The 27,845-nt window shown below is 59.9% G+C and overlaps 6 protein-coding genes across 6 annotated transcripts; all 6 read left to right on the forward strand.

The window, feature by feature from the left end:
* Positions 1 to 563: 563 nt before the first annotated feature.
* Positions 564 to 5,159, forward strand: LBRM_30_1410 (putative vacuolar assembly protein vps41; the record flags this gene model as incomplete). Its single annotated transcript, XM_001566721.2, has 1 exon — positions 564 to 5,159. One exon carries the CDS (start codon positions 564 to 566, stop codon positions 5,157 to 5,159), a length of 4,596 nt encoding a protein of 1,531 aa, XP_001566771.2.
* A 711-nt stretch (positions 5,160 to 5,870) lies between these two features.
* On the forward strand, positions 5,871 to 6,737 carry LBRM_30_1420 (putative U3 small nuclear ribonucleoprotein (snRNP); the record flags this gene model as incomplete). The annotated part of the gene is made up of 1 exon (XM_001566722.1): positions 5,871 to 6,737. One exon carries the CDS (start codon positions 5,871 to 5,873, stop codon positions 6,735 to 6,737), a length of 867 nt encoding a protein of 288 aa, XP_001566772.1.
* A 2,314-nt stretch (positions 6,738 to 9,051) lies between these two features.
* Positions 9,052 to 12,759, forward strand: LBRM_30_1430 (hypothetical protein, unknown function; the record flags this gene model as incomplete). Its single annotated transcript, XM_001566723.2, has 1 exon — positions 9,052 to 12,759. The coding sequence occupies one exon, from the start codon at positions 9,052 to 9,054 to the stop codon at positions 12,757 to 12,759; it is 3,708 nt and encodes a 1,235-aa protein (XP_001566773.1).
* Positions 12,760 to 14,221: 1,462 nt separating this feature from the next.
* On the forward strand, positions 14,222 to 20,755 carry LBRM_30_1440 (conserved hypothetical protein; the record flags this gene model as incomplete). The annotated part of the gene is made up of 1 exon (XM_001566724.1): positions 14,222 to 20,755. One exon carries the CDS (start codon positions 14,222 to 14,224, stop codon positions 20,753 to 20,755), a length of 6,534 nt encoding a protein of 2,177 aa, XP_001566774.1.
* Positions 20,756 to 23,510: 2,755 nt separating this feature from the next.
* Positions 23,511 to 24,935, forward strand: LBRM_30_1450 (putative ABC transporter; the record flags this gene model as incomplete). Its single annotated transcript, XM_001566725.1, has 1 exon — positions 23,511 to 24,935. The coding sequence occupies one exon, from the start codon at positions 23,511 to 23,513 to the stop codon at positions 24,933 to 24,935; it is 1,425 nt and encodes a 474-aa protein (XP_001566775.1).
* A 701-nt stretch (positions 24,936 to 25,636) lies between these two features.
* LBRM_30_1460 (conserved hypothetical protein) lies at positions 25,637 to 26,593 on the forward strand (the record flags this gene model as incomplete). The annotated part of the gene is made up of 1 exon (XM_001566726.1): positions 25,637 to 26,593. The coding sequence occupies one exon, from the start codon at positions 25,637 to 25,639 to the stop codon at positions 26,591 to 26,593; it is 957 nt and encodes a 318-aa protein (XP_001566776.1).
* Positions 26,594 to 27,845: the final 1,252 nt, after the last annotated feature.

Consider the following 27,845-nt stretch of genomic DNA (forward strand, 5'->3'; position numbering starts at 1 on the left):
CGGCGTTGTGAGGCGTTGCGTGTGAGAGTGTGAAGCAGCCCAACCTGGGAGGAGAGGAAAGAGAAGGGAGCCGAGAAGGCGATTAGGATGATGTATTGCCTCCTTTGCATAGACGCATGAAGGATCGTCTTATGTGTCAAACAACTGAGGATACAGGCAGGCGCACAGGTACCCAGAAGAGAGGCGCGCGCATAGGCTTGGCGCTGCGTTGCCGTTTCCAATGAGCGACCTCATGAGCGTGCCACTCGCCGTGCGCGTGTACAAGTGGGGGAGGTTGGGGAGCTGTTTTCCCCTGAGTTTGGTTCTCAGCCACCACTTCATCCCCTGCGGGTTTTGGAATGACACAGATGCCACTACAGGTCTCCTGTCCTACCACACCCTTGCTGTAGCCTACAGGTGGTGGTGGAGGTGGATGCCATGAGAGTTGCTTCAGGCATCTCACCTTTTTCCCCGAGTAGACGTCTTCTCGTGTGTATTTACCTCTGTTTTTCTCTTCCACTCTGTCTTACACCCCATTTCCGCTCTCTGCGGCCGCTTCGCCTCTTGATGAGGGATATCGATGGATGCGCACCTACACTGGTAGGCGACTGCTGCACGGTCTTCTGCGCTATCGTGACTTTGCTCATAGGTCGCCGCAACCGCTGCTCACATCCCTCTCCTCTCCCCAACACGCGCAAGGGGGAGGACTCCCGTGTTGTTCTCTCTCTCTCTTATTTTCCTCTTTGCTAGCACAGCAGCACAGACGCCGGCACCTTTGCACCCCCCCCCCCCACACACACACACACATACCTACCCACTCCTTTCTAATCCACATGCAGCGTCCCGGCAGCAGCGGCGGGACCAGTGTGAGCTCATCGCTTCCGTCGCCATCGCCGGTGTCTGTGCACGATGCCGACCACACGCACGATGGAAAACTCGCATCTGCATCATTGCGGCGTCGCGACGATGGCAGCCGAGCGAGCAGCAGCAGCGCTCGTGCTTCTCACCACACGCTTGAAAAGGGAGAGGGTGCCCGCCGTCGTGTTACTCGACATAATTCTCCTGGTGGCAGCGACAAAGCTGACGGCGATGGCATAGACAGCACCGAGGACCCCAGCTACACGAGCTACTATGAATACAACAGCGACTACGACGAGGAGGATGCGGATTGCTTTGACAGCGACAGCTACCGTGACAGCGGCAACGTGGATGGCTACCGATCCTCGACGACGGGCTCTCTGCCCCCACAAGAGGATCTCTTGCGATTTCTCAGCTACACGCTTGACGAGGCCGCGCTGAAGGATCATCGACTCATGGCGATCGAAGCTTTCCGTCACATACTTGTGCTCGGTACGAACCAGGGCACCGTTGCGGTCATCGATCCGTCTTCCGGCAAAGTCAAGGAGGTGTACACAAACCATCACGAGCCGATCTGCGACGTGGACTGCACCGTCAATGAGCTCTACATCGCAGCCTGCGACAAGGCCGGGTACGTCACGATTCAAAGCCGCCGCGATGTGAAGGACGTGTGGATGGCGGAGCTAAGCGGCCCGATCAACTCCGTCGCTTTGCACCCACTGTACCATAAGATGGACAGTTGCCCGATGTTGTGCGGCGGGGCGACAAAGGTACATCTCCTCACCAAAGGTTTGCTGTGGAGCAACAGTCGGCGCGTCACGACTCTGCAGGAAGGACGGGGACGCATTCACAAGGTTCGTTGGTGCCACGCGACCGCGATCGATGTCGCCGCGTGGTTATCGGATGCGGAGCTCACCCTCTACGACATAAAGAACCAGGCTGTAGTACGCCGCGTTCCCTTGCCCGGTCTCTCCGCCCAGAATGCTTTGTACCCGCCCACGCTGCGATGGGAGTACAATCTCTCGAGGGACCCGACCGCAGCTGCCAGCCCCACGGCAGCGTTGCTGTCTGGATGGGGAGACGTGGTGCAGGAGGTTCAGCTGTACGCTGGCTTGCCCGTGCGTCGACAGAGCGGCGGAGGCATTTTCAGTGCAGGTGGGTCGCCTCGCTCCACCATGTCGCAAGACGGATGCCTAAACGCGTCCTCGTCGCTGTCCCCGCTGCGTCAGGCATCTGACAGTCCTGCTCTGGCCCCATCGCGACCATCAACCACCGCTGCTGATGCGACTGGGCGGGGGCCGTACGTTGTAGAGCTGCGCACGCCACAGCCACTGCGACCGAGCAGTACCTTGTTTCCCTACCGAGTTTGCGGCATCGCCCCCTATGGCCCGCAGAGGTACGTGGTGCTGGCATGCATCATCGAGCATGGTATGGAGGGAGTGATGAAGGACTTGGAGGTGCGAGTGGTGGACCGCGGCTCCTTGACAGACATCTACCGTGGTCGCATGCCCATCCGCTTCATCCACCCATTGCAGCTTCACCTCACCTATCTCGAGCTGCTGCCGTCGCTTGCGGCGAGGTCGGCGTCGCTGCGCCAACTCGCCTTGCCACCGGACCCGTTGGCACCGTCTCCCATGACGCAGTACTTCATTCTCTCTGTCGACACAATCGTGAAGGCGATCCCATCAGACATCGATGACCACGTCGAGTTCCTGCTGCGCACAGGTCAGTTTGAGCGTGCCTACCGGTACGCCGTGGCATATGCGCGCCAGCTGCGGCGGCACGTCCTGGAGCATGTGGGACAGCAGTGGCTCATGCATCTTTTTCACAACCGCAACACAGAGGATGGGGCATTGCGGAAGATTGTCGAGCTGCTTCCTGAGCTCATTCCACGTGACAGCAGCGCTGCATGGGAGCAGTGGATCTACCGCCTGGACACATGTGGTGAGTCATGGCGGCTCGTCGCGCTCCTGCCAGCTAGCACGGGTGCCTCCGCCGAGTACAGGGTGGGCAGCACGTCCGACGTGGAGGAGGTGGAAGACACACACGTCGAACACGCTTTCGCCATGACCAGGTCCCTGCCCCCCCCAGTTGCCACCCTGCAGACCCCGATTCAGCGGGAGTACTACGACCTGGTGCTGCTACGCTGTCTCCGCCACGACCCGAGACTCTTCTACGCTGCGCTACACAAGTTTAACACACTCTTCAGCGTACCCGTCGTACTGAAGGCGACAGAGGTGGCGCATCGAGAGCAGTGCGCCACCGCCGCCTGGTGGGAGGACAACGACAGCGACGAGGAGGAAGGCGAAACCGAAGGCGAGCATGGGCAGACGAGGAAGGTAACGGTGTCTGACGCCGGTCCTACACTCAGCGCCGCCAACGCTGATGAAAGTGGCGTGCAATCAGTGTCGCCAGCTTCTTCCCTGCCGACCACCCCGCAGGGCACCTCGGCAGAGACGAGCACCACAGGGGCAGCCCCGCATCCATCTCAGGTGACCACGTCAGGTGCCGGAGCTACTTCTACCCCGTCAATGAGCCGCACTTCGCGGTGGTCACTGGCGGCCAGCTACGGTTTCCTCCTCCGCTGTGCAGGTCGGCACGAGGAAGCCCTGCAAGTGTTGCTGCGCTTGCCTGCCTCTCCACGCAGCGATCGTGAAGTGTTTGGGCTTATCCGCGACCAGCAGCTTTTCCACAAGGCGCGCGAGCTTCTTCCAGAGTTGCTGCACAGGAGGGAAGGTGCTACACTGCAGCTGCTCATGGAGCACGTGGCAGGGTCAACGGCCGGCAGCGGCGTGACAAGCGGCGCTGGCGAGGCCGTCGCTACTTCCCCAGCATTCGTCGCACCAAGTGGTGGCGCCCCAGCATCTTCGCTGTCTTCGACTGCGTTGCAGTACGGCTCTGCGCAGGACCCACTTTGTGCCGAGTCTGTCATCAGCCGGCTCGAGCACAGTGATCGACTGCACTTGCTGCGCTATCTGAACCTCGTCCAGCAGCTTTACCCGGAGGTGTTCGCTCACATAGCAAAGCAGCACGCTCAGCTGTTGGCGACCCTCTACATCGACTACGACCGCTCATCTCTGCTTCCGTTTCTCAAGCAGATGTCCATGTACATCGAGCGCATTCGTGAATTGCACGCGCTCTGCCACAAACACCACTTCCTTGAAGAGGAGATCTTTCTTCTCTTTCGCATGGGCCGCGAGGACGAGGCGCTGCGCATCCTTGTGGAGAAGATGCACGACCTACCCCGCGCCCTGAGGTTTGTCGTCTCTGTCCCAGACCTTGAGGAGCAGGCGGCGTTGTTCACGCGGCTGGTCGACTACACCGTAGCATACAACGCGAGCCTGCCAACTTGCAACCTTGACAGCACGAAAGGCGCCACGGGCGGGTTTGGCGTGCGCGTGCGCTACGTGATACACCATACAAAGCCAAATGAGACGTACGCGTCGATTGCGCAGAAGTACCACGTTGCACTGGGAGACCTGTGCCAGGTGAACGGCGTGTCGAGAGCCTCCGGCGGTGTGGAGAGCTCGAAGAGGCGCAAGAGCAGCAGCACCTCTGTTCAAGGCGAAGGAGAAGGGCAGAGACACGCACCCTGCGATACCGACGCGGCAGAAAATTCGCCTGTTCCACCGCCGCAGTGCATCGTGCCGCTCAACCTCTTTGGCAACCTTTTCGAGACGCTTGCAGAGTCGCAGTTCATGGAGTATCCCGCGTTGGATGTGCGGCACGTTCTTCGGAAGCTTCCGAGCCGTGAGCCCATCCTGCACGCCGGACCCAGCATCGCCGCCATCGCACACGCCATGGAAGAGGAGGTTGCATTTTTTTCCACCGTATCCAAGGTCGGTGAGAAGGACTTGATGGGCTACTATGGGCAGCTGCTGAAGCGACGCACCGCAGCAATTGCGATGGGTCAACGCCGAGACCTCGCCGTGAGCGGCGCGTCCACCAGCACCGGCGCTGCCACGACGGTCATGCATGTAGCGGACGAATTGTCGGAGGTTTCTGGAGTGGCGCATCGATGCGCAGCTTGCTGCCAGCTGGTCATACAGCGGGTGGTTGTCTTTGCGTGTCAGCACATATACCACCCGCACTGTGTACTGCAGTACCTCAAGAAGTCACCGCCGGACGCCTTCATCGGAGGAGGGGGCGTGGGTTTTGGTGTCCGCGCTGGGGACGCCGTTGCCGTGATGCACGACGACGCGTCGATAGCGCTGCCGGTGACATCCAGTGCGGCGGCAGGAGCGGAGACAACGGAGGAGCAGCTTCGCAAACTGCCAGTCTACTGCCGCGCCTGCCGTCAACACTCCGGAGGGCAGAGCTGAGTCCCTTCCCTGTGTTTCGCTTTAGTAGTGTGAAGTACCCCCACGCACAAGCACAGCGAGTGCTACAGCTGCAGCCTCGCCCCCCTATACCTCGTGTCGAGTCGAATCCACTGCGAAGAGCAACCACAACGAAAAACAAACAAAGATGCTTGTGCGCCCGCCTCGCTCGCTTTCTCTCTCTCTCTCTCTAACCGATAGGCTCAGACTCAGATATATTGCGCAGGCGTGCATACAGGCACTGACACCTATGCAGTGCCTTTGGAAGGTTGAGGTGTTCAGTTAAGCGGCAGAGGCAGATCGGTTTCTGCATGTACTTCCTCCTTTCCCTTTTCTTAGTAGTGCGCACCTGCGGTTGTAATCTTCTCCACGGCGTTTCCTGCCCCTCACCACCACCACTCTTCTCTTCCCCCCTTTTCCCTTTTCCTGGTCATTCTCAGCTGTTGCAGAGAGATCTCGTGTAGCGGCGTGTGCGCAAGTGTGGGTCGTCCCGCCCCCCTCGCAGTAGGCGTCAACAGGTGAAGAAATAATAGCCAGAGAGGGGCTAAACCCTAATGGTTGCGGCGATCATAACGAGGGAATTCCTACAACGCACTTTGCCACAACCGAGTCGGAAGAACGGGAGAGGCTGCATTGTGGTAGCCGCCGACTTCTATCTCTGTCGTTCCTTCGCCTTCTTCCTGAGTGAGCGCGCCACTGTTGACCGCCATCATCATGCGCCGTAGCGTCATTCGTACACGCAAGGAGTTCCTCGAGCGCAAGCAGCACGAGCGCGTTCACGAGGCGATCCACGCCCGCAAGGAACAGTTCCGCAATGCACTGGAGACCACCACCCCGCTTCCCGGGCACCTCAAGAAGGATGCGCTGGCTCTGAAGAAGTTTACGGAGCTTGATGACGCTCAAACCCGCCATCTGGCGACGACGGTCGATGACGAGTACGCCTCCGCCGGCCAGGAGGACCCGCACGTGCTCGTCACGACGTCTCGCAACGCGTCCCAAAAGCTGCTGGAGTTTGCGAAGGAGGTGCGGCTCATCGTGCCGAATGCCGTGCGCATGAATCGCGGTAGTCTCAGCGTGCATCAGCTCATGTACGCTGCCCGAAAGGAGAACTACACAGATGTGGTGGTGCTGCAGGAGTCGCAGGGCGTACCGGATAGCTTGATTGTCTCTCATCTCCCCCTAGGCCCCACCGTGACCTTCACCATTCACAACCTTGTAGCACGCCACGACATCGACGGCGTAGGCACCATGTCGGAGCAGTATCCGCACCTCATCTTCGAAAACTTCTCTACCAAGCTCGGCCTCCGCATAAAGGACGTGCTGCGCTACCTCTTCCCAGTGCCCAAGGCCGACGCATCCCGTGTTCTAACCTTTGACAACGAGAACGACTTCATTAGCGTCCGCCACCACACCTTCAAGAAGGAGAAGGGTAAGAGGCAGGTGGAGCTGACGGAGGTGGGTCCGCGGTTTGAGCTGACCCCATATCGCGTTGTGCTCGGCACACTCGAGATGGACGATGCAGAGACGGAGTGGGTGCTGCAGCCGTACATGAACACCGCGAAGAAGCGCCGACTCTTGTAGGTGGTCTACCCCACCGGTGTGCCATGATGACGGGTCGTGCTTCGGTGGCACGGAGGAGGTGGAGGTGATGCTGCATGCGTCGCCTTATTGCCATTCACGTAATGCTTCTTTTACTCCTCTACTTGTGTGTTGGTGCGGTTTATCTCTGCTGCGGTGATGACAACGGTTTCTCATCGTGGTTTGCCCCAGGCATCGGGCGTGTGTTCGCTCTGTCTCCCCCTCTCTGCACCGTTTCTTGAGTCCGTCTGCACACTCACGGGGTACGTACGCGCACGGAAGGGGAAACAGGCCTCTCTGCCTGCCGTGTAGGTGATACCACGGTCTCCGTTGTCGTTGTCCTCTCTGTAATTCCTCCTCCTCTTTGAGCTCCCTCTCGTCCTCCGTGCTCGCTTGCTGAAGGAGGTATGTTGTGTGACTGCCTGCACGGGTGTGCGTGTGTGTCTGTGCGTTTGCGTCCTGCGCTCTGGTGGTGAGTTGATCTTCGTTGCGTGCTCGTACGTTTCCTTCACTACTCCTACAAAACGAAGAGAGCAAACCACAAAGCGTGCGCCGCTCGTCACCCTTTCACACACTCGAAAAAAACAAAACACACAAACAAACAACGACAAAGTGACCCGCCGCACGCGCCTCTCTTCCTTCCATTGCTCGCGGTGACTTTTTTTTTTATTTTGTTATCCGCTGTGTCGTCTTCCTCATACCCTCAGCAGCTGTGCTTTCATTGCGCTTGGCCGTCAGCTTGAATCCTTCCGACCCCCTTCCACCCACTCTGCGCCCTCGCACCTCCTTACATTCCAGAGGAGAGTGCTCAGCGATGAGCTCTTCCATGATGGACCTGCAAAGTGCAAGTGCTCAATGCCCAAGGTGAAGCGTGGGGAGGGACGGGGTGGTGAGAGGAGCCGGGAGGGGAAGGACGAGGAGGAGATGGGTAGGCTGCTAGAGAGGCTACAGGAACGCGCTCGATGAGTCAGACCACGACTGTGTTAGGCGGTGGACGAAGACGGAGGAGAGGGTGTATGGGGTGTGAGTTGTGTGCGCGGTAAATAAGAGAAAATTGCCGCACCAGAAATAAGACGTGCAACGGCATCCCAAACCTACACACATAATGGAGCAACGCAATGGTCTTCTACGAAGACCCACACTCTGCGACTGATCACTGTCAAGACATGCGGCACGGTGGTTTACTTTGCAGGTACACCCGCGCGCACGCGCATCCGGACAGATGCACGAAAGGGCCATAGAAGGGAGTGCTGTGCAGGGATACCCTACACCTGTGACATGTCCTCGGGTGAACTTACCATGGGAGGGCGTAATGGCGTAGTAGTGCCTGTGTGAGGGGGGGGGGGCAAGCGCGAATGCCACCCGAGTTCGCCCTTCCAATTTCTTCTTTCTGTTCAAATAGACACTCTCGGCGAACAGAACAGACAATCGATCGAGAGGCTCATCGGTGATTTCGTTCACCCTCCCCTCTGCCTCCTCGCGCCTACACACATGCACACACACTCACTCACGACTCTCTTTTCCTTTTACCTTTTCTTTCCTTTTCCATTTCGTTCACTCCGCTACGCCCTTGGAATCAGACGACGACACCCCTCCTGCTTGTGTGCGTACTTAGCTCCACCCCTTCGGTCCCCCATCATCATTGCCGTGCATGTCTTCGCAGACTCCTCTTGCCAGTACCCATGTTCTCTTCTGCGCTGCGCTGCAGAGTCTGGGTGGGGCGCAGATATTCGCGCAGAAATCAACAGAGCAGACCGCAGTGGTATTGACGTCGCCGCACAGCCCAAATTGTGATCGTGCGATGGACGTCGGGGCAGAATCCGCGACACGAGGTGACGCGGGCACCAACCAGCGACCAAACCCCAGCCGCAGCGAGGGTGTCACGGAGGTCAACACGCCCCATTGCCGAGACAAAGATTCACACGAGTGCACTGGCGCCACAGCGGTGAGGCGGATGGCTACTCTGTATGACCAGCTGACGCGACGTGAGAACGTCATGCCGACGCAGGATACACAAAGGCGCCTGCACCATCTCCGATTTTTCTGTGCTCATTCTTCCCGTGTCGCGGCCGCGACTGGATCGGAGTCGCAGCAGACGAGCGGGCATGCGCTCACTGTGGCCAACGAGACACACGCCGGTGGTGGCTGCAGCAGCACCTGGGAGCTGAAGGCGCGCTACTTTCAAGTGGTGAAGGAAACACTCACCGCCGTCATGGGGCAGAGGCTGCACTCTCAGCTACTCTGCGACAGCAGTACAGCAGACACCGACCCAGCTTCGCTCACCCCTACCCAGCGCCGCGGCACAGGGGCATCTGCCATGACGACGGCGGCTCGACAAGCGGTGCTCCGTAGCGATATGGAGGTCTTCATGGGCGCTGTGGCACATCAAGAGTCGATGCTAGATTCTGTCGCCACGGCCTGCAGGGCGCACCTGATCACGGACGGAGCGGCAGCAACGGCTCCCCCGGCCTGCCTTTTCTTTTCCTCTCTTCCACAGATCCCGATACGGCAATGGGCCGGCTCGCACCTCTACAACAACTGGTTCGTGCGCTGTCAGACTCCGTATGCTTTGGGACCATCAGCGGCGGCAAAACCAAAAGCGATGCGCCTTCATGGGGCACCAATGCTGAAGCCGTCCACTGCTTCACGAGCCCTACCAAAGGCCCTTGTGCTGCCACTGGATGTAGAGGTGGAGCTGCGCAAGTACTGGAGGCTGCACGACGAGGCTGCAGCGCGGGCACGATTGGATGCACTCCGTTGCAACGACGCTGAGGCGTTCGCTAAGCACGTCAGTCTGCTGAAGGTGTCTGGGCTTCTCAAAATTATGGAAAAGACGGAAGGCTTTATGCGCCGCATTGGGCTACGACTTCAGGCCCATTCCACCCAGGCCAGTGCGAACGGTGGTGGTGATACCACAGGTGCCGTGACCACGACGCGCGTTGCTTCTGCAGCCCTCGATGAGCAAGGTGATGCCGACCGCCCAGGCGGAGCTGTAGGATTGCGCGGCAGCGAGTACGAGCGCTTCCGGGCCTACGTGGCATCCACCAAGAACGAATTTAAGCTCATACACCGCGTGGACGTGTTTGTGGCAGCCCAGCCGGCCGGTCTGGACGCGACGCTTCTTCCGCACCAGATGGATGGCCTGCGCTTTCTTGCATCCCTCGACGCCAACCACATCAACGGCATCCTGGCGGACGAGATGGGCGTAGGTAAAACGGTTCAGACGCTCGCGTTCCTCGTCTACCTGAAAAATAGGCGGATCGAGACCGCCGAGGGCAGCGGGGGCAGAGTGGCGCCGCCGCTAGCTGGTCCGCACCTCCCACATTTGGTTCTCGCCCCGCTCTCTGTTGTTCGAGAGTGGCAAGAGGCATGCGAGCAGTTTGTATCGGGTGCTCTCCGCGTTGCCGTGTACCAGGAGCTGGCCGACCCTGTCCGCGAAGCTGCGGCTTACGACCTTGTCTTCCTTCCAGTTCACGCTGCCCGTTACGTTGGCGCGGAGGCGGCACGCGTCCAGTGGCACTATATCGTGGTGGACGAGGCGCACAAGGCAGTGGCAAACCTGAACACCATTACGGCACAGTGCATTTTGAGCCTTCCGTGTTCGCGTCGCCTGGTGCTGACCGGAACGCCACTCAGCAGCGACTTGCAGGAGCTCTGGTCGTTGCTGCACTTTCTGAATCCGGAGGTGTTCACCGACAACGACGCTTTCGAAGAGGTCTTTCGACGGCCGTTTCGTGTGTACGAGGCGCGGGAGATGGAGTTGACGGAGGAGGAGCGCGGCCTGCTGATCCTGCGGCTGCATCAAGTCCTGCGGCCATTTCTGCTACGCCGCACAAAGGCGGACGTCGATTCAACTCTTCGGATGACGCACCATCACATCTGGTGCCCGCTGAGTGCGATGCAGCAGCGCCTGCTTGGCATGCTGCGCGAGCAGCGGCGAACGCCAACGGTTCTCAGTATGACGGGAGGCCACAAGAGTAACAACAGCAGCAGCAGCAGTAGTAGTGAGGCGGGCCGTGATGACGAGGAGGAGGTCGCAGGTGCCGCTGATGAGGCGCCACATACGATCACTCTTCCAGCGGCGGAGATAGGGGCCGCCGCGTCTGCGGGCTGCCCAGGACACACCACTGCTGCAGCTTCGACGGCAGAGGCTCCGCACGGCAAGGCTTTACCGGCTCTCGACACTCTCAAGGCGCACAACGAGGCATCCGCAGCCAGTGATCGGCTCACCGAGCTCGTCTGGCAGTATCTTCCAGCCCTGGCGTATACTGAGGCCAGGGATACCGTGCGCTGTGCAGTACAAGAGGACAGAGCCCTCGGGCTCACCAGCGCTGGCGTCTCAGAATTAACCTCTCAGCTTCTGTGCAACCACGCCTTTTTACTGCCCTTCTTCTCCCAGGTGCTTCACCGTCACGACCTCGATGAAGTCACGCAGGAGGGCTACAATAACGCGGACTCGGTTGCTGCGGTAGCCTCGCAAAGCTGCACCCTCGGTGCCAAGGTCGCGGGGCGTTGCGGGGCTGCCGGCCTCACCCTTGCATGCAGCGGTAAGTTCCTCATCCTGCACCTGCTACTCGCACGCCTGTACGTGGCGCAGCACAAGGTGGTGCTCTTTACTCACTGGCTCGATTGCGTGGACCTGCTCGTCGACTACCTGCACAGCCGCGGCTGGGCTGATCACACGGTGGTGCTCACGGGCGGCAGCAGCGAGGCCGAGCGTCTGGCGAGTGTGCGGCACTTCCGCGAAGACCCAGCGTGTCTCTTCTTCCTTATTTCTATCAAGGCTGGTGGGTGCGGAATCAATCTGCAAGCTGCGCATATGGTGGTCCTCGTGGACCGTGACTACACAGCAACCAACGAGGATCAAGCACTAGCCCGCGTCTACCGCATTGGCCAGCGACACACGGTGCGGGCCGTGTACCTCGCCACCACTGACCCCAGCGAGGAGCGTGTGGCGCAGCGGGCGGCGACGAAGAATAAACCGCGAGAGGCTATCATCAATGATGGTGTTTACCAAGTGACGACGGCAAGCGAGGCAAAACGAGCAGGAGAGACAGATGAGTCTGTGACGGCTGCGGCATTCGTGGAACCGCCTTCACATGCCGAGAACGACCTTGATGCCTGCGAGTTGTGGAGGTCGGTCCCTGGGGTCACCACGCCACCATCGCCCCCACCTGAGGCACAGGAAACGCTAAGACCCGCCTGTGATGGCGAGCTCCAAGGCGCTGCCGGGCCTGCAGCGATTCCCCTGCCGCAGCCGGAGTCGTTCTGGGTGGCGCTCTCTCGCCTCATTGGCTCGATGGATGAGTTGGTGATCACCGAGGCGGATCGAGCGGCAGCAACGGTGCGCAGTGCTGAAGGGGCGAGTCCGGACTTGGGCTGTGCTGCCTCCAACAGCGTCGTTGCACGGCTCTTTGCAACTCGACCACCACAGAGCACTGCAGAGTTGCAAGCTCGGCTGCAAAGGGAAGCAGAGAGGGTGCCCTCGACTTCTCCGCACAGCGTTGGCACGTCCCCGTCGCTGAGCAGCGCCGCAGCGGGCGACGCCCACTTGGGAGCAAGGAGAGATCAGGCAGAGGCTCTGGCCACTGGGGTGTACCCGAGGTCCGACGCGTCCGACGAGAGTCAGGCGGTCACCCTCGCTGAACAACCTCACTCAACGCCGCCGTCTGCCCCCGCTGCAGATCCTCTGCGAAACAGTTCCTTGTTTTGGTTGGAGTACAGCTATCTTCTCCGCATCGCTGAGCGCGGTCCTTACCTCCTTTCCGACGCCCTCCGTGCCGCTGCTAGTAACGATGCCCAGAAGAACGACCCAGAGGAGCAAGTGCGGCGTCGGCAGCGGCGCGATCGTCGCATCGCAAAGCGTCTGCGGCTCGCCAGCGTGGACGTGCCCGACGGCTTCCGCGAGGCATGCTGGGCAAAAGAGAGCATCGATGACGATACCGAGGTGGCGAAGCGCTACTTGCGCTTCCTCGATGCACGTGCCGGCAAGAGACGGCAGCGAAGGCGAAAGGATGCTGACTGAGAGCGCCGCCGTGCGCGGTGTTGTGCCGCAGAGCTGCTGGTGTCACCAGCTGTGACTCGCTATACCCATGCTGTTTCAGTCTCCGGGATGTCCCTGTCGTGGGCTCTGCTTTGGGTGATTCCTCTCCTTCCTTGGTGCCTCACGCACACCTATCCTTTCCTGCTTTGGCGGACTTCTTACCGCTTCCCCTCTCTCATGCCTCAGGCAACGCCCACCGATGCCCGACGTGTGCGTGCGGGCGTTTATCTTTTTCCGTAAGCTGCTATACCAACAGAAATCATCCGTCGAAAGCAAAGCGCTGTGTCTCTGGCATGCCTTCGCGGCTGGCTGAGGGCCGCCGGCTCGGTGCGGACACGTGCCACTCTCGCATACGCTTTTTTTCTTCAGCGATCGTGGAGCGAGGAGGGGACGAGGCAGGAGTGAGAGGGAGAGGGGGGGTTGAGGAGACGCTGCACCCTCGTCTGTCTCCGCTACAGTCACAAAGGGAAAGCAAAAGAGAGATTGTGTGGACAGGTTCTGGGCACAGCGCTGCTCTAACCCACACCACGACGAGGCGCCGTGCGTGTGGGCACAGCAATGAAGTCTTCTCAGTGACGTTTCTCTAGTCTCAGTGCCTTGATTGTGACTAACATCCTCTCGCACTGCGCTCCCATGCTGAGTGCTGCGCGCACCTGAATGGTGACCAGTGTGAAGCGCGCATAGTGCGTTTTGGGTGGTCGTTGTCACTCTCGTGAAGGTTGTCCACCTGCAATCCCCCCTCACCTCTGCCGACTTACTTGTGCGTGCCGGTGTGGGTTTCTCTCTCGTTGTACCTCATCACGCTGTGCGGCTTTATCTCGCTGCGTCACTGTCCCCCTTCCTATGTCGCGTGCCACTCCGCCTCCCCGCACTTTAGTTTGTCGAGCTATCGTGCTGTGTTGTCCATTCATTACTTCCACCTCAGCTACTCGCTCTTCTCCTCCTCTTGCCCACCTCTCGTTTTCCGTCAGTCCCACACCGTGCGCCAGGGCTACAAGTGGCCAACGCAGCAGGCAAAGAAAAGAAGCAGAGGAGGGCACGGCGGCTTCTCTCGTCTTCTTGTCGCGCACGAGGTGAGGTCAGGGTCTGTTTAAGCGCACGGCGCTTCCGCCGCGCTCTTCGTTGTACACGCGCAGGGTTGCTCAGCACAAATTTTCATGACCAAGACGCAAACGCGAATAGAAAACGAGCCGGCAACTCAGACCGCGTCCCCTTCACCGGCGGCGGCTATGAGCGGTGACCGTCACCGTTATACTGATTACACACTCCATAAAAAAGAGCCATAGAGCCTGGAGGGAGGCGCTGAGGCGGTTTGGAGGCACACTGGCCCATATAGAGCACCAAAGGACGCGTCGCTGCGTCTCTTCATTGGCTTCAGCGGCACATATCACCCGTAAACAATTTATTTCCTGTCGCCCTCCCCCCCTCTCTCTTTCTATCGGGTATGCCCCCCAAGCACCGCCGGGCCCCGGTGAAGAACCGAAGCGACGAGACGCAGCGCCTCTCTGGTGGCGAAGCACTACCATTTCTGGCGGCCGCGTCTGCACGTCGCCCACACCACCTCGTCTCCCGCCTCTACCCCCCGTGGGGCAGTGGCTCAAATGAGGCTGTCCATCGCACGAGTGGAGGGACCCGCAACACCACCACCACCACCACCAAGGATGGTGCATCGGGTTCTGCCGCGGTCGCCTCCGTAATGATGCCTAACAGGGCCTCGACGAAGGAGCCAAACGATACTGCATACGCCCCTCGTGGCCGAGGGCGTGCTGGCCTACCCACTCGCGTCAGTAGCAACGGCAGAGAAAAGACGAGACCAACGGGTGTTGCCACATCAAGTCGAAGGACCGACGACCGCCGCGCGTCGGCGGCGCGCAAACGACCCCGATCGACGTCAACTAGCTCATTCCCAGTGCCTGTTGAAGTTGAAAAGAGGGTTGCAGACAGCAACGACGACAGTGGTGTGGAGGCCGTCCACAACAGCAGTGATGGATCTCAACGCACAGAGGCGGTGCCATGCACCACCGAGATACCACCGGACGCGACACAGCTGTCTACGTCGCCTTCTCCATCTCTTTCCCCGTTACCAATGTTGGCTGAGCGCAGAGTACTGAAGGGTGGCGACCCTGGTGGAGGTGGTGCAGCTGGTGAAGACGCGTCTCATGCCGTTGAATGGCAGAGGCACCGCCTTCCTGGGGTGCAGGACCCTTCGCCATCGGCAAGCGCGACAGCCACCGCCGAAGAGGTGGTTCTCTCTCCTGTGAGGCTCAGTGACGTGGTGACGCCGCAGAAACCGCCACTGCCCTGCACTGCTGTCTCCACGGTAGACAGCAAAGTCCTCTTCGCCGAGGAGGAAGACGAGGAGGAAGAGGATGAGGAGAGGCAGGCATGGCGGCTCAACCTCCTCAACGGGACCAGTGGTGACACGCGCCGGCTGGCGCGTGCTCAGGATGAGATACACGTGCTTGGGGAGCTGTCGGAAAATTCCTCAATCACCTCTGCTCGTCCGCAAGCGCTGCGACGCTCTTTGGACGCAAGCGGCGGCGGCGGCGACGATCGCGTGCCACCAGCGGGGCGGGAAGTGACGGGGAGGGACACGGAGTTGCGGGGTGAGCCGCTGGGCGTAAGACGTATCGACACCACCGCCGACAGCGGTGCCAACACAGTGTTCAGTGATGAGGATGACGAGGACGACGGAGAGGCGAGGCGGCGAACGCACATTACGTACACAACACCCTCTTTGCAGTCCCCTTCTGCAGACGTGGGCGAGGGCGGCCCCATCCCGGTGCTCGAGGGCTGCACACCGGGCGCGGCGGGTGCAGCCGCGACTTTAGCTGAAACGCTTGCTGTGCAAGACTTATCGCTCCTCCCCGACGAGAATGGGGGCGGTGCCACCGTTGCCGTTGGCGGTGTCGTGCACAGTGACAGCTGTGGGTACACACCACTGTTGTCTTCGTCTACTGGCCAACACACACCCCACTCGGCTATCACAAACGAGATGGTGCTTCCTCAGCTGCGTGGCGGCACACCTGGGGCGGCAGCGGCAGAGGAAGTGCTGCTGGGTGAGGGGTTTATATCCCCGCCGGTCAAGCGGGTCACGGCTACACCGCAGCAAGCCACCCAGCGTATTGGAATGACGACAGAAGACGGCACTGCGACTCGCTCAGGTGCAGCCAAAGCCGCAGCTGATGCCTCTCGAGTGCATGAGAACGCCTTGTCCATCGGCGGCTCAACCTCATCGATGACATTTTTGCCTACTCTGCCTTCCGCTACGCCATGCGCTGTGACGGGTATCGGTGGAGAGAATGGTCTTAGACCCCGCGTGAATATGCCCCTATCATACTCTTCGGCTGACGCCGCCGCCTCAGAGACTGCAGAACAGTCGGCACCGCCGCCCATGTCTCGAACCCCGTCATCACCATCGCTCCCGCCTAGCTCTCTCCCGTCTACACTTGACGACGGGCTCTGGAAGGAGAGTGCAGGGACCACGCAGCTGGACGTGGTGGATGGCATCGCTGTGAATTCAGACTGCTCCCCCCCACATTTGCAGCTCCGCCGTAGGGACGCTCCGGCTCCCCTTGCTCTGTCCGTCGCTGTTGCACCGCAGGAGATGGTGCCGATTGACCCATTCCTGAGCACGCCACCACAGTTCAAGCAAAGATCTTCTGTGAGAACAAAGGACACTAGCGGCGGTGGTGGTGGGCGTATGCGATGTGTACCACAACCCTCGGCTCGCAGAGGTGCCAGCAAAGATGGCCACTCCCCTGCCACACCCGACTTTCCGTCTCACTTTTCTCTCCTCCCGACGAAGCAGTCTGCGACGAGTGACCCGCCCACAGTCACCGGGGCTGAGGTCGATGTGCAGGTTTTGAGGGTGGGCACGCGGGTCGAAGGTCGTTGGGGACGACAATGGTTTCCGGCGGTGATCAGCGAAGCCCCGCGAAACGGCTTTGTGCAGATTGAGTGGGAGGAGGACGGCTCACTGCTCCACGTGAGGCTTCGTGAGGTGCGACTTTTGCCTGGCGCCACGACCGCATGGCGTGCGAGTGCCGTGTCCGCGAGCCGTGAAAGCAATTGGAATGCAGCTTCAGTAGGTGAGGCTGCTGCGACGGAGGACGGGCATGACGTGCTGACCGGGACCCAGCTCGTGGCACTGATGGACGCGGAGGACGCCGAGGAGAGCCGACATGAGCCGATGCCTCCACACATCCGTCTCTCTGCTCCATGCAGAGAGGCGTCGCCACCGATGACGACACCCACGAACAGACAACTGGAGAGGAGCGCTGGGAAAGCCGCTGAGAGGGCCGAGGAGGACGTGGCGGTGAGTGCGCTTTGTGTGGGTTACACGCATGGGGCGACTAGACATGGCGCCGATGCTGTGAGCGCGGACGGCATCGGTCATTCGGACCTCGGACGCAGCGCTGCACCCTCCGCTTGCACCGCCAACTCCGGATCGCCGTCACGCTCTCCGGCAGCGACGTCCAGGGCACTAAGTCCGTCGCCAGGCGAGGCGCACCCCTCGTCTCTTTGTATTTTTCTCCCCCAAACGGTGCGGCGCGACCTCCTGCAGGGTGAGGGCCTTCCGCCTGCATTGACTTCTTCCTCACCGTTTCGCTACCGCGCGGGCCCGGCGACAGAGCTGCAACGACGCACAGAGCTTCAGCGTATTTTACACTTCTTGACCAGCGCCGGGACGGTTTTGGTGGACTCTGTGGCACAGGCGGACAACATTGCCGCCCAGCTCGGCGACAGTGGCGAAGTGAACGCGACCCGCTTCACTCGTCACCCGTCGCCGCTGGCAGCGGAGCAGTCCCACAGCGCCGACTCGCCGCTGATGCACGTCTCCAAGACGGCGAGTGGGGTTATCGGAAGTGGTGTAAAGCGGAAAGCGGTGGGGCGCGTGTCGCTGCCTCAGCGGAGTGCGATGTCTGCCGTTGCTGTCACTTCCCATGCACAGTGCTCGGCGCCGAAGTACTTCATCTTCCTCGTCTCTTCTGCGGCCGCTATTGTAAGCGACCTCGCTGAGGGAACTGAAAGGCCGAATCGGCAGCACGGCATGCTGTCCGAAGTGTGCTTGGCGCATGCGTTGGGCGTCTCAGCAATTCACGCCTCATGGCTGTGGAGCATCACCCCCGGCACCACGCGCGTGAAGCTGCCCACGCCGGCGGATCAAGTCGAGCTTTTGCCAAGAGCTGGGCCAGAAAAATGGACTGCGAGGAGAGACACTGGCACCTGTGCCTTATCGACGAAGGCGCTGCCACTACCGCTGCGCTTCGCGCCGCTTGCAGTGAAAGACCGTTGGCTCAGCGCCAAAGACGTGGCCTTCGTCGTGCGAGACGACCGAATGGAGATGTGGCTCAACGTCGCCGGGGCGACCGTCACGGCAGAGCCGGCGCCGGCGCCATCCTTTGACGTCGCCCGCGAGAGTTTGTCACGGGGCAGCAGCCGCGTCAGCGCACTTCCGTGTTGCTCGTCTGGGTCCCCTTTACATTCACCGCCGCTCAGGCAGTCGCATGCGGAGCGGATGCCGGATTTTGTTTACGTGCCCGACGATGCGACCGTGCCTGTGGACTTGGACCGATTGGGCAGTGTTCCAGTGCTGAAAGTACCATGGCTGGCCGACGGTATTGAGCAGCACTACCGTCATTGTTGCAACCCCGCATCGACAGCCGAGTCGGTGCTGCCTACACCACCGTTGCTGTCCTCGGTATGGGGGGCTATTCCCTACGCAAAACCACCAAAGGAAAGCCATGTAAGGCACCGCACCATGCTGCTCCAATCAGATTGCATGCAATCTTCTCCCTCATCCCCGTCCGTGAAGCCGAGGGTGAATGAGGCGGAGGGAAGTAGCCGCCCCAACGGTGCGCGTAGCAACGAGGTAGCCGCTGCGTTAACCCTCGCAAATGAGAGGAATTGCCCAAGTCAGTACGGCGGTGACGCCATGCCCCCAGAGTTGGTGCCACAGCTTGCAGACTGCAGGGAGGGGAGCGCCGATGGGGCGGCGCCATCTGCCGCCCCGCCAAGCACGAGCGGCGGCAGTGCGGATGAGGGTGTCGGTGACGCTGTTGGTGAGGTGAGGGGGAGCGTCAGCGAGGAGGAGGTGCTGACGCCGCGCATCAGCAGTGGCGACGTGCAGGAACGACCACCTTCGCGTGAAGCGAAGGGGTTGGCCAACGCAGGTGGGTCCAGCGGGACTGCTGAGGAGAAGAGGGTCGACGCAGAGGTGGAGGACGACATCATACCGAGAGGGGTCGCCTCTACCAGAGCGACTGCGGCGATTCTGCCAGGTGCAGTGGCTCCCACTGAACCCTCTGTGTGCACCTCTCATCCTGGTATCGCCATTGGGGAGGACTACTACTTCACCTTCTCTGCACCTCCACCTCCATCTTCTCCATCGCCACCCCCGCATGGCCCGCCACTGTCCAGCTTCCCCCTTCCTGGGTTGCCGACAGCGACGATTGTGCTTGGCCGAGTCCTGGACTTGCAAGCGGACGCGCCGCCTTCGTCGCTGCTGCACCAGCACCTTTGGGCGGGTGGTGCCGCTTCATCGTTGTCCTTCTCGCAATCGCAGTGTCGTTGCCGTGTGACGCTGCAGCTGTACGAGCCCAAGTACGTCTCCATGCACGTTGACCCCCGCTCGGGGGAGGTGGTACACCAGACCACCGTCTGTCTTGCCCAGCGTTGGCTCACTGTCCCAGGCACCTCGCTGCTCTACGACACAGCTGTGTACGTGATCACCAGGGCCGCACGGCAGCACGTCTACTACTTAGAGGAAGAGGAGGGCGAGGTGACGGCACCGGCCATAGGCGACAGTGCATACTACTCCCATCGGCAGCAGCGGTCGGTTCTCTGCGCCGTCTCTGCGCCACCGACCTCAGACCCTTCCCACAGTGCGACTAGGACGACGACAGAGACCACTTCTCCACCAGACTTCTACGAGCGACGCTCACTGTCGAAAGTAGCATTGACGTCTTCCTCACCAGTTCCTGCGTGCTCGGCAACCAGATGGTGTCGTCCGACCGCACCGCCACCAGGAGCGCTCACTTCCACGCCGCCCGTCGTGGACGAGTGCCGTCACTGGGATGCCCTTGCTTCCTCGGGGACCTCTGAAGGAGCGACACGAGGCGGCAGCGATGGCGTCATCAACAAGCGACGACAGCGCGACTGGGCACTACAGGCAGCCGAGGCAATGCGCAGGACCCCCGTTTCTTCTGTGCTGCAATCACCAGACAGAGGTGTCAGCGCGCAGAGGGAAAGTACTCAGCGCACGCCAGAGGGGCGAGCCAGTGCGGATGTCTCCGAGCCCCAGAGGTTGACGCAATCAACGGTACTCGGCGGGAGTGGGCCAGCATCGCGATCTCCGGCCTTTGATCTAGCTGAGCTGGGCCAGCCACCGTCATCGGTCGCTATCGCTGCCGTCGGCAGCACGTCTTCCTCCCTGAAGGGTTGTCCAGCACGCCAGTCGCTGCAGCGAAGAGTGACACTGGGCAACTCCCCTCGACCTGTGCAGCTTATCACCGAGCTGCCGCTACACCTAGGTAACAATACAGTGGTGCTTCGTCCCAACAGCCACATCTCCTTCTACCCGGACAGCTCGCTTTCATTTTCTGAGCATCTTCCAGGGTGTCGGTCACTTGCGGCAGGTCGTGATAGCGGCCTCCAGAGCCACAGTGGTAACAAGGAAGATCGCAGAGGCCTCAGACAGCCGACTCTCATCAATACGGCAAGGGTTGCCGAACGCACCACTGGCGAGCCAGTGTATCGCAATGGCGACGGCGATGGTCCCGCAGGCAGCGACACCAAGAGCGACACCAGCGAGGAAATCGTCGTCGAGGCCCCGCTGATCGGGCGGGTGGAACTGATGCGAGAGGTGGAAGGCGTGATTGACATTGTGGTGCACACTCCACAGCCGAACAGCGTCTTTGGCGGCTCTAGAATGTATCGAATCACCCCTGGCATGATTGTGGATGCATCTCCGTGAGTCTCACTCGTTTATGCGTGTATGAGCATGCAGACTTCTGTACAGCCGTTCCTTTCGGCACGCATACGATGCAACTCCGAAGTCCACATCGCTCTCCCCCTCTCCTCCCCGCCCTCTCCCGCGCTTTCTTCATACGGACAGCGCAGGTTTTTTTCATGTGCGTACTTTTCCTTCTACCTTGCGTGCTGCTGTGTTTCTTTTCTCCCCGTGCTGAGCCTCTGGCGCCCATCTGTACGTATGCATGTATGCCTGTGTGCTTCTGTGCATCTCTGTCGAGAGAAGTCTGTACCCATCGGACTGAGCCCAGAGCCTTCATTGTGTGATCCCCCTCTCGTGTCGTGCCCCACTTCTACTTCCGCCACGGGTTCCACTTTCTCTCTGTGGGAAGAGAAAACTCTGCCGAGTGAAGGGGGGGGAGGGAGGAGAGGGACTTCTGAAGGGTCACGGTTGCACCTTCGACATAGTGCAAAAAGCCAAAAAAGAAAAGGAAGAAACACCGCGGCAGCGACATTCGCTACCAAGCCATTATCGCATGCTGGTCGAGAGTCGTTGCAGCTGTAGTGGCAGGGAGCGGAGGAGGAAGAGGAGCGGGGGGAGGACAGATTAAGGGGGTAGGTGGTGTGGGCGACTTGCCTGCGCGCGCGCGTGTGTGTGTGTGTGCATACAAACGCCGAAGCGAATACCCACAGGAAAGGCGGCCCTCCGCGTGCGCGTGCCGCCCCCATTCTGAAAATGTCGCTTCGTTTTTTCCCCTTTTCGATTTTTTCTTTTCCGTTCGTGCCTTTCCTTGTTTCACCGCTGTCCACCGCACCGCCCGCAACGGTGGACGATCGCCTCTTTCCTCCTCTGCCAGCCGCCGTTTCAGACTTCTTCATTTGTTTTCAAGGAAGCAAAACAGAAGCCTTTTCTTTGCTTGCTCTTGTGTCGCTTCACTGTGCTCTCTCTTTCGTTCTCGACCACCGACTGTCGCTTCGCTTACAGTGGGATGGACAGTCTTCGGGCACAGTGCCCGAACACCCATCCCCCCTCATCGCTGCCTTCACACGCTCTTTCCCCTCCAGTGAGGGCTGTGGCTGCCCCTCTGTCATCGTTACGGTTTCCCCTGTCTCGTGTTCCCTCATACGCAGCCTTTATGATGATGATGATGTATTACCTCGCCTCTCCTCGCTTTCTCTCTCAGCGACTCACTCACGCTCTCTCACTGATGCCAAGGTGGGCGATAAAAGATCTACGCAAATACCTCTCTCCCTCCACGTAGCTACGACAGACGAGTGCAGTATGCTTGGGAACACGAGAGGGAGAGAGACAGCCACTGGGCGAAGGGTAAGGGAAGAGGGCTGAGGGGAGCTGTTGCTAAGACTGTGAGGGCGAGTGATGTGGCTTGGGTCAGTGTTTACACAGAGAGAGAGAGCGGGAGGGAGTGGTGGTGGTGTGGAAGCCCAGGTTCTCACTCCTGCCGCCGAATCGTATGCTGACACTTGACGAGGGGGGGATGGGAGAGGGCGACAGCAGAAGGAAAAAACGATGCAGCGCTGCGCTCTGTGCCCGTGGCTGAGGCGTGCACACACACACGCACACTCAGGCCGAGATGAGTGTGGATAAACGAGATAAAAAAGGAATCGACTCAATGCACTTCATGTGCTACTGTGTGTGAGTGCGGAGGTGCTTGTGACAGATGAATCGAGTGCCGCTGCGCAGGGTGCTCTCATTCTCGTGGAGGGGGTGTGCGGGCGGGCAAGGAGGGTTGCATCATGCGGGATGGGTTATGCTGCGCTCTGCGGATGAGAGCTGGGGCGCAGAATCATGGACAGGGTGGGCTGGCTGCTCTTCGCTATGGCGGTGTTGCTTCTTCTTGACAGCCACACACAGGCACACCCCGAAAGGCACACTGACATTCACGTGAATTTGTGAGCGTAGATTATGTTGTGTCTTTTCTGCTTCCTCTTTGTGGCACCCGTGTGCCCCCCCCCCTCCCATTCCCCCCTTCACTCTTTGAAACACCACAGCGCCCCAATCATGCAAGCAAACGAAAATCTTTCGAATACAGGAGGTGAGTCGCATAGCACCTCTCTCCCCCCCTCTCTCTCTCTCACCCTCTCCCTCCTCTATATCCGTGTCGTGCACTGACACGAGCGCGCGTGCGCTGCGTTTCCTCATCTACGTGTCTTCGCTTTCCCTCTTTTTTTTTTCCTCGCAGTCAAGACTACTCTTGTCGTTTCACCCGGGGTGACTCTCTCCTCTCTCCCAGCAGAACCCAAATCCCCCTCTGTCTTTTCCTCACCAACAACATCTCCCGCTTTCTAATCTCTCTCATTCTCCGTGACCTGTCGTGCTTTTTGCTTAGCCATTCCGCCATACTACCGCTGCACGTACGTGTTCGTGTGTTAGTGTGTGCGCCGCTTAGAGCGCCACTTCTCGATCTTTCCGGTATCAGACGCAGCGAGGCATCAATTGAACCCAGGCAAGGAGGCAGGCAGACAGACACGCCCACACTAACATCCCCAGGATGGGACCGGAGACTATACTGGTGGCTCAAAATGTCTCTTTCCAGTACCCCAATGCACCTACTGCATCGTTGAAGCAGGTGAGCATTACGGCCCATCGTGGCGATCGAATTCTTTTGATTGGGCACAACGGCAGTGGCAAGTCGACGCTGCTGTCTCTTCTCGCAGGTCGGCGCAAGCCACGATCAGGGCGTGTTCGCGTGCTCGGGCGCGACCCCTTTGACGACACCAGTATGGTCCAGCACATCTCCATGATTGGTGCTCCATGGCCCCCCGAGTCGGTGTTCGGCAGCACTGTGGAGCGCGTGGCCTCGCCGGCGCCGGTGCCAGAGCGTAAGACGAGCCTCGCCGAGGCGCTGCGCCTACGTCTCTCCGACTTTGTGGAAAAGATGAGCTCGGGAGAAAAGAGGCGGGTTCAGATTCTGCATGGCATGCTCTACCCCGCCATGGTGCACCTCCTCGACGAGTGCAGCACTGACATCGACGTCGCGGACCGGCACACGGTGCTGGAACTGGTACGGCAGGAGTGCGAGGCGAAGGGCGGATGCTGTGTGTATGCGACCCACATCCTAGACCGAATTAAAGGCTGGGCCACTCACCTGCTACTCATGGAGGGGGGCCGCGTGGTGGATTTCAAGGCAGTGGCAGACATCACCGTGCCCTTGGAAGACTACGCGTTTCAGTTCATGAGCAAGCGCAGCGGCAGTGCTCGCGGCGCCGCCGCAGTGTCAGCACCGCCATTGTCGTACGGGAAGTTTATGACCATATCACCCGCATCTTCAACGTGTCCAATGACATCCGCAGCCACCTCCCTATCCTCTGCGACAGTCAGCGTGCCGGTCACGTTCTGGCCCCAAGAGAGAAGGGACGACAGCCCAAGCGAAGTCGTCATCGACTGTGTGCACTTGACCTACAAGAATGTGTTTGCAAACCTGTCGTTTCAGGTGTTCCGTGGTGAGCGGGTGTTGCTGTGCGGCGGTAACGGCTCTGGCAAATCCACCTTACTGAACATGCTTGGTGGGAAGCAGTTCTTTGACAATCGCCACGGTGCCCTCTCCGTGCTCGGTAAGCGCTGCTATGATGGCATGCTGCTGAACAGCCTTGTCAGCTACGGCGGAGATTGGTGGACCGCCGTGCCGGGTGGTGAGGTGCACGTGCGAGAAATGCTGCAGCTACGGACGTCTCGTGCCGAGCACTTGCGTGAGATGCTCGCCGTGGACATGGACTGGGATGTGCGGCACATCAGCTCTGGGGAGCAGAGGCGTGTGCAGCTGCTCTTGCACTTGTTGGAGGACAAACCTGTCGTGCTGCTTGATGAGGCGACCGCTGACTTGGACATTGATCAGCGCCACTGCCTCATGCAGTTCCTCTACGAAGAGAGCGTGCAGCGCGGGGTGACAGTCGTCTACTCGACACACATTTTCGGAGGGCTGGAGGGCTGGGCCGACGTCGTGGTGCTGCTGGACCGCACAGTACGCGGTCTTCATGCTGTGTGGCGTGCCTCTAAGGGGCAGTCCATCTCACTGGAACGTGTCGCTGATGAAATCGTTGCTCTCAGGGCGCGAGAGGTTTCTTGGGCAACACCATTCCCCACTATGGACGACACAGTTGCACATGCGCGCGAAGCCGCTTGTCTCCCGGCTGCAATTACGGGCAACTATGATGCCAGTTGCTGAAGCCACACCCACCAACATGTGTTCCTGCTGCCCCTCTAAGACTTGGAGAATCGACTGTAAGTCACCGCGGAAAGACGCACCGGAAAAGAGGAGCGACACGCACGCACAGAAGAAAGTGCGGAAAGGGGTGTAGACAGTGGCTGTAGCGCTACTGGTGGCGCTTTGCGATGCGGCTCCCCGTACTTGGGTTCCCTTGTGGCACATGCAGTTGTGCGTCTGCTGATCCACGTGGTGCTCGCTTGTGCTGCAGTTGATGGCTGGCAAGGTTTCATACGACACGGAGCCTTGACACGGGCAGCTCCGTTATCCCTCCCCTATTACACTCCCCGTGTGCACCTTCTGCGCAGGCGCTCTTTCCCTGAGTACGTGATGTCTCTCTCTCTCTCTCTCGTTCTGCGCTTTGGTGGTGTCTGGGCTCTCTTCTACGCCTTTCTTTTGCATTTTATTCACTTATTTGCTTGCTCGCCCTGTTGGTCGGTCGAACCACCCACTCCGACTTAGCGAGGGAAACACGTCACCTGTGCTCTCAAGTAAGAAAGAATCAGGCATGGTGCCGTGACAAGGCCCACCAGAGACCGATCAGACGGATATCATCGCGTTTCAGAGACCTTCGTCCGCCTCGATCAGTGTTTTTGCTGTTGCCTTTTATCGAGTCCCTGAAGCTCTCCCTCACTAACACCCCCAGGCCCATTCACCCAACAATGCCCAGCAGCTTTGCAGCACAGCAGCAGGGGAGCCGCAATCCACACCAGAACCCAGTAAGGTCGCACAAGGGAGGTTATCTGCGTTGCCCATTCAACATTAGCCCCAGCTATGCGGAGCTTGCCGAGATGCGAGTGCGCGAGGATCTGGCGTGCGGCGGCAGCAGAACTGCCGTGGCAGACAGGGACGGGATGATGGCGTCTTTATCCACAGGACCGCAGGTGAACGGCGACGGCATTGATGGCGACTTCGGTGGTCGTCCGTGGTGTCGTGCTGGTGTGGGGGCAAGCCGTTTGTCTGGAAAAGAGAAGCGAATCCAGCAAGAGCAGGCTGAGCTCATCTACGGCCGCGGTGCCCTGGCTTCGGATGATGGCATCGGGGAGGCTACCGGGACGGTATCCGTGGGGAGCGGCCGATCTCGGGAGAATATGTTTGCCGTCGATGTGCGCGACCAAGCGGCGTTGCAGCAGGTTGTGCCGCGCGCAGTGCGCGAGAAGGTGAAGCGGCGCAAGTTCGAGAATCTCAAGAAGGAGTGTCTCCCTCCTGACCATTACCACCGTCACGACTGTGCTCCGATGCCCACGAATCGCGCAGCCGGTAGCGAGGTGAGAGAAGAGGATGATGTGGGACTTGACTCTGAAGATCATACTAAGGCGCCTCTCCACAAGCGCACGCTTCTCTCCCCAGCAGCAGCTCGCTCCCCCCGAAACGATACATCGCGTTTGTCTCACTCTGCAGGCAGTGAAGCCCATCCTAGCAGCAGCAGCAATGGTGCCAGTGCTGGCGCCGAACGGTCGCCACGGAGCGGGCCGTCCGGTGCGTCAGTTCAGCGTGCGCCTCTCCAGGCACCCACCCCAGCTCCCGCCTCGACAACACCGAGATGCCCGAAGAACCGCATGCAGATGTTGGACGACTTGCGGGTATCTGCGCTCGTGGGAAAGCGGCGCCGCCGATAGGCCTCGCCAGGAGGGTGTGGCGGGCGCTGATCTGTATGTATCGGGTAAGAAGCGCAGTTGGCAGAACAGAGTAAACGCGCATGAGCGAGCGCCGATACCTACATAAACTCTTAGCAGAGAGCGAGAGGACAAAGGGCCCATGGGATGCCGAGCCCAACACCAGGGAAGGCTGAAAGTGAATAGAGTGATGCCGATGCTGTCGCTGGGTCGCCTCTCTTGGTGGCTGGGTGATTGAGGAGAGGAGGCGACGGCGGTCTTCACGCTTCTCTTTCCCTATTTCTAGTGCTTTCTTCGCCTCTAGTGGTCATGTCCCTCCTCAGGTCCCCTATCTTTCCCAGGTGCTCTCTTTCGCCGCTACCTTCTCCATGTGTTTGCCATCAGTGCATCTCATCTTCCTCCGCTGCCCCCTTCCTCCTCCTCAACTCTATGCGGTTGCCACCACCACCTCTCACAAATGCACCTCAAAGTTGCGCGCTTTGGCGCCTCTTGGGGGCCGTAGCTTGTGACCACTACCATACGATCCTCTCTTGTTCATTCTCCAAGGAACTTGGGCGAGGGCGCGCGGTCTGCCTCTGTCTGTGGAGAGAGAGAGGATCTAACCTCCCTCCTCCTCCTCCACCTCACCCTCGCACGTACCCCCCCCCCCCCCCCCACACACACACACACGCTCAGACAGACAGACCCACATACCGGTGCGGACATACCGTTGTGGTATTCGTCGCCAGTGGGATGCTTCCAGCCTTTCTAGAGCGTATCTTGGGCTACCCAGGAGTCGACAAGACCTCCACAAGCCCTGGCGTAGGCTCAGATGGCGGGATTGCGTTAACGTCCGGCAGCGGAGGTGCTAAGAGCAGTACGCAGTACAGGGCTGTCACGCGGCCGTACCGGTGCAGTCAAAACAACCCAGTGCTGCCACCAGGCGACGTTGCCGGCAGTGCTAAAGATGGCGATGGGGACGGCACATCTCTCAAGAGTTCCACGGTTGGGGGCGGCGGCTTCAACTTCTCCAAAGAGTGTAGGTCCTCTTTGATGAGCATTGGATCGTTCATCGGGATGGGCACCGGGCAGTCGTCAGTTTCCATGGTACCCGTTTCGCAAACTCCAGCGGCGCTTTACACCTCAACAAATTGGCCGCGCCGACTTTTTCCGCCCCCATTGGAAATGGGACCTAACCTTAAGCAAAAACCTCCCGATGAACCAAAACCCCTGCCCCTACCAAGGGCACCGCTACCACAGTGGTGGCCCTAAGGGG

The sequence above is a fragment of the Leishmania braziliensis genome, chromosome 30 (genome assembly GCF_000002845.2).
Source record: "Leishmania braziliensis MHOM/BR/75/M2904 complete genome, chromosome 30".
NCBI lineage: Eukaryota > Euglenozoa > Kinetoplastea > Trypanosomatida > Trypanosomatidae > Leishmania > Leishmania braziliensis.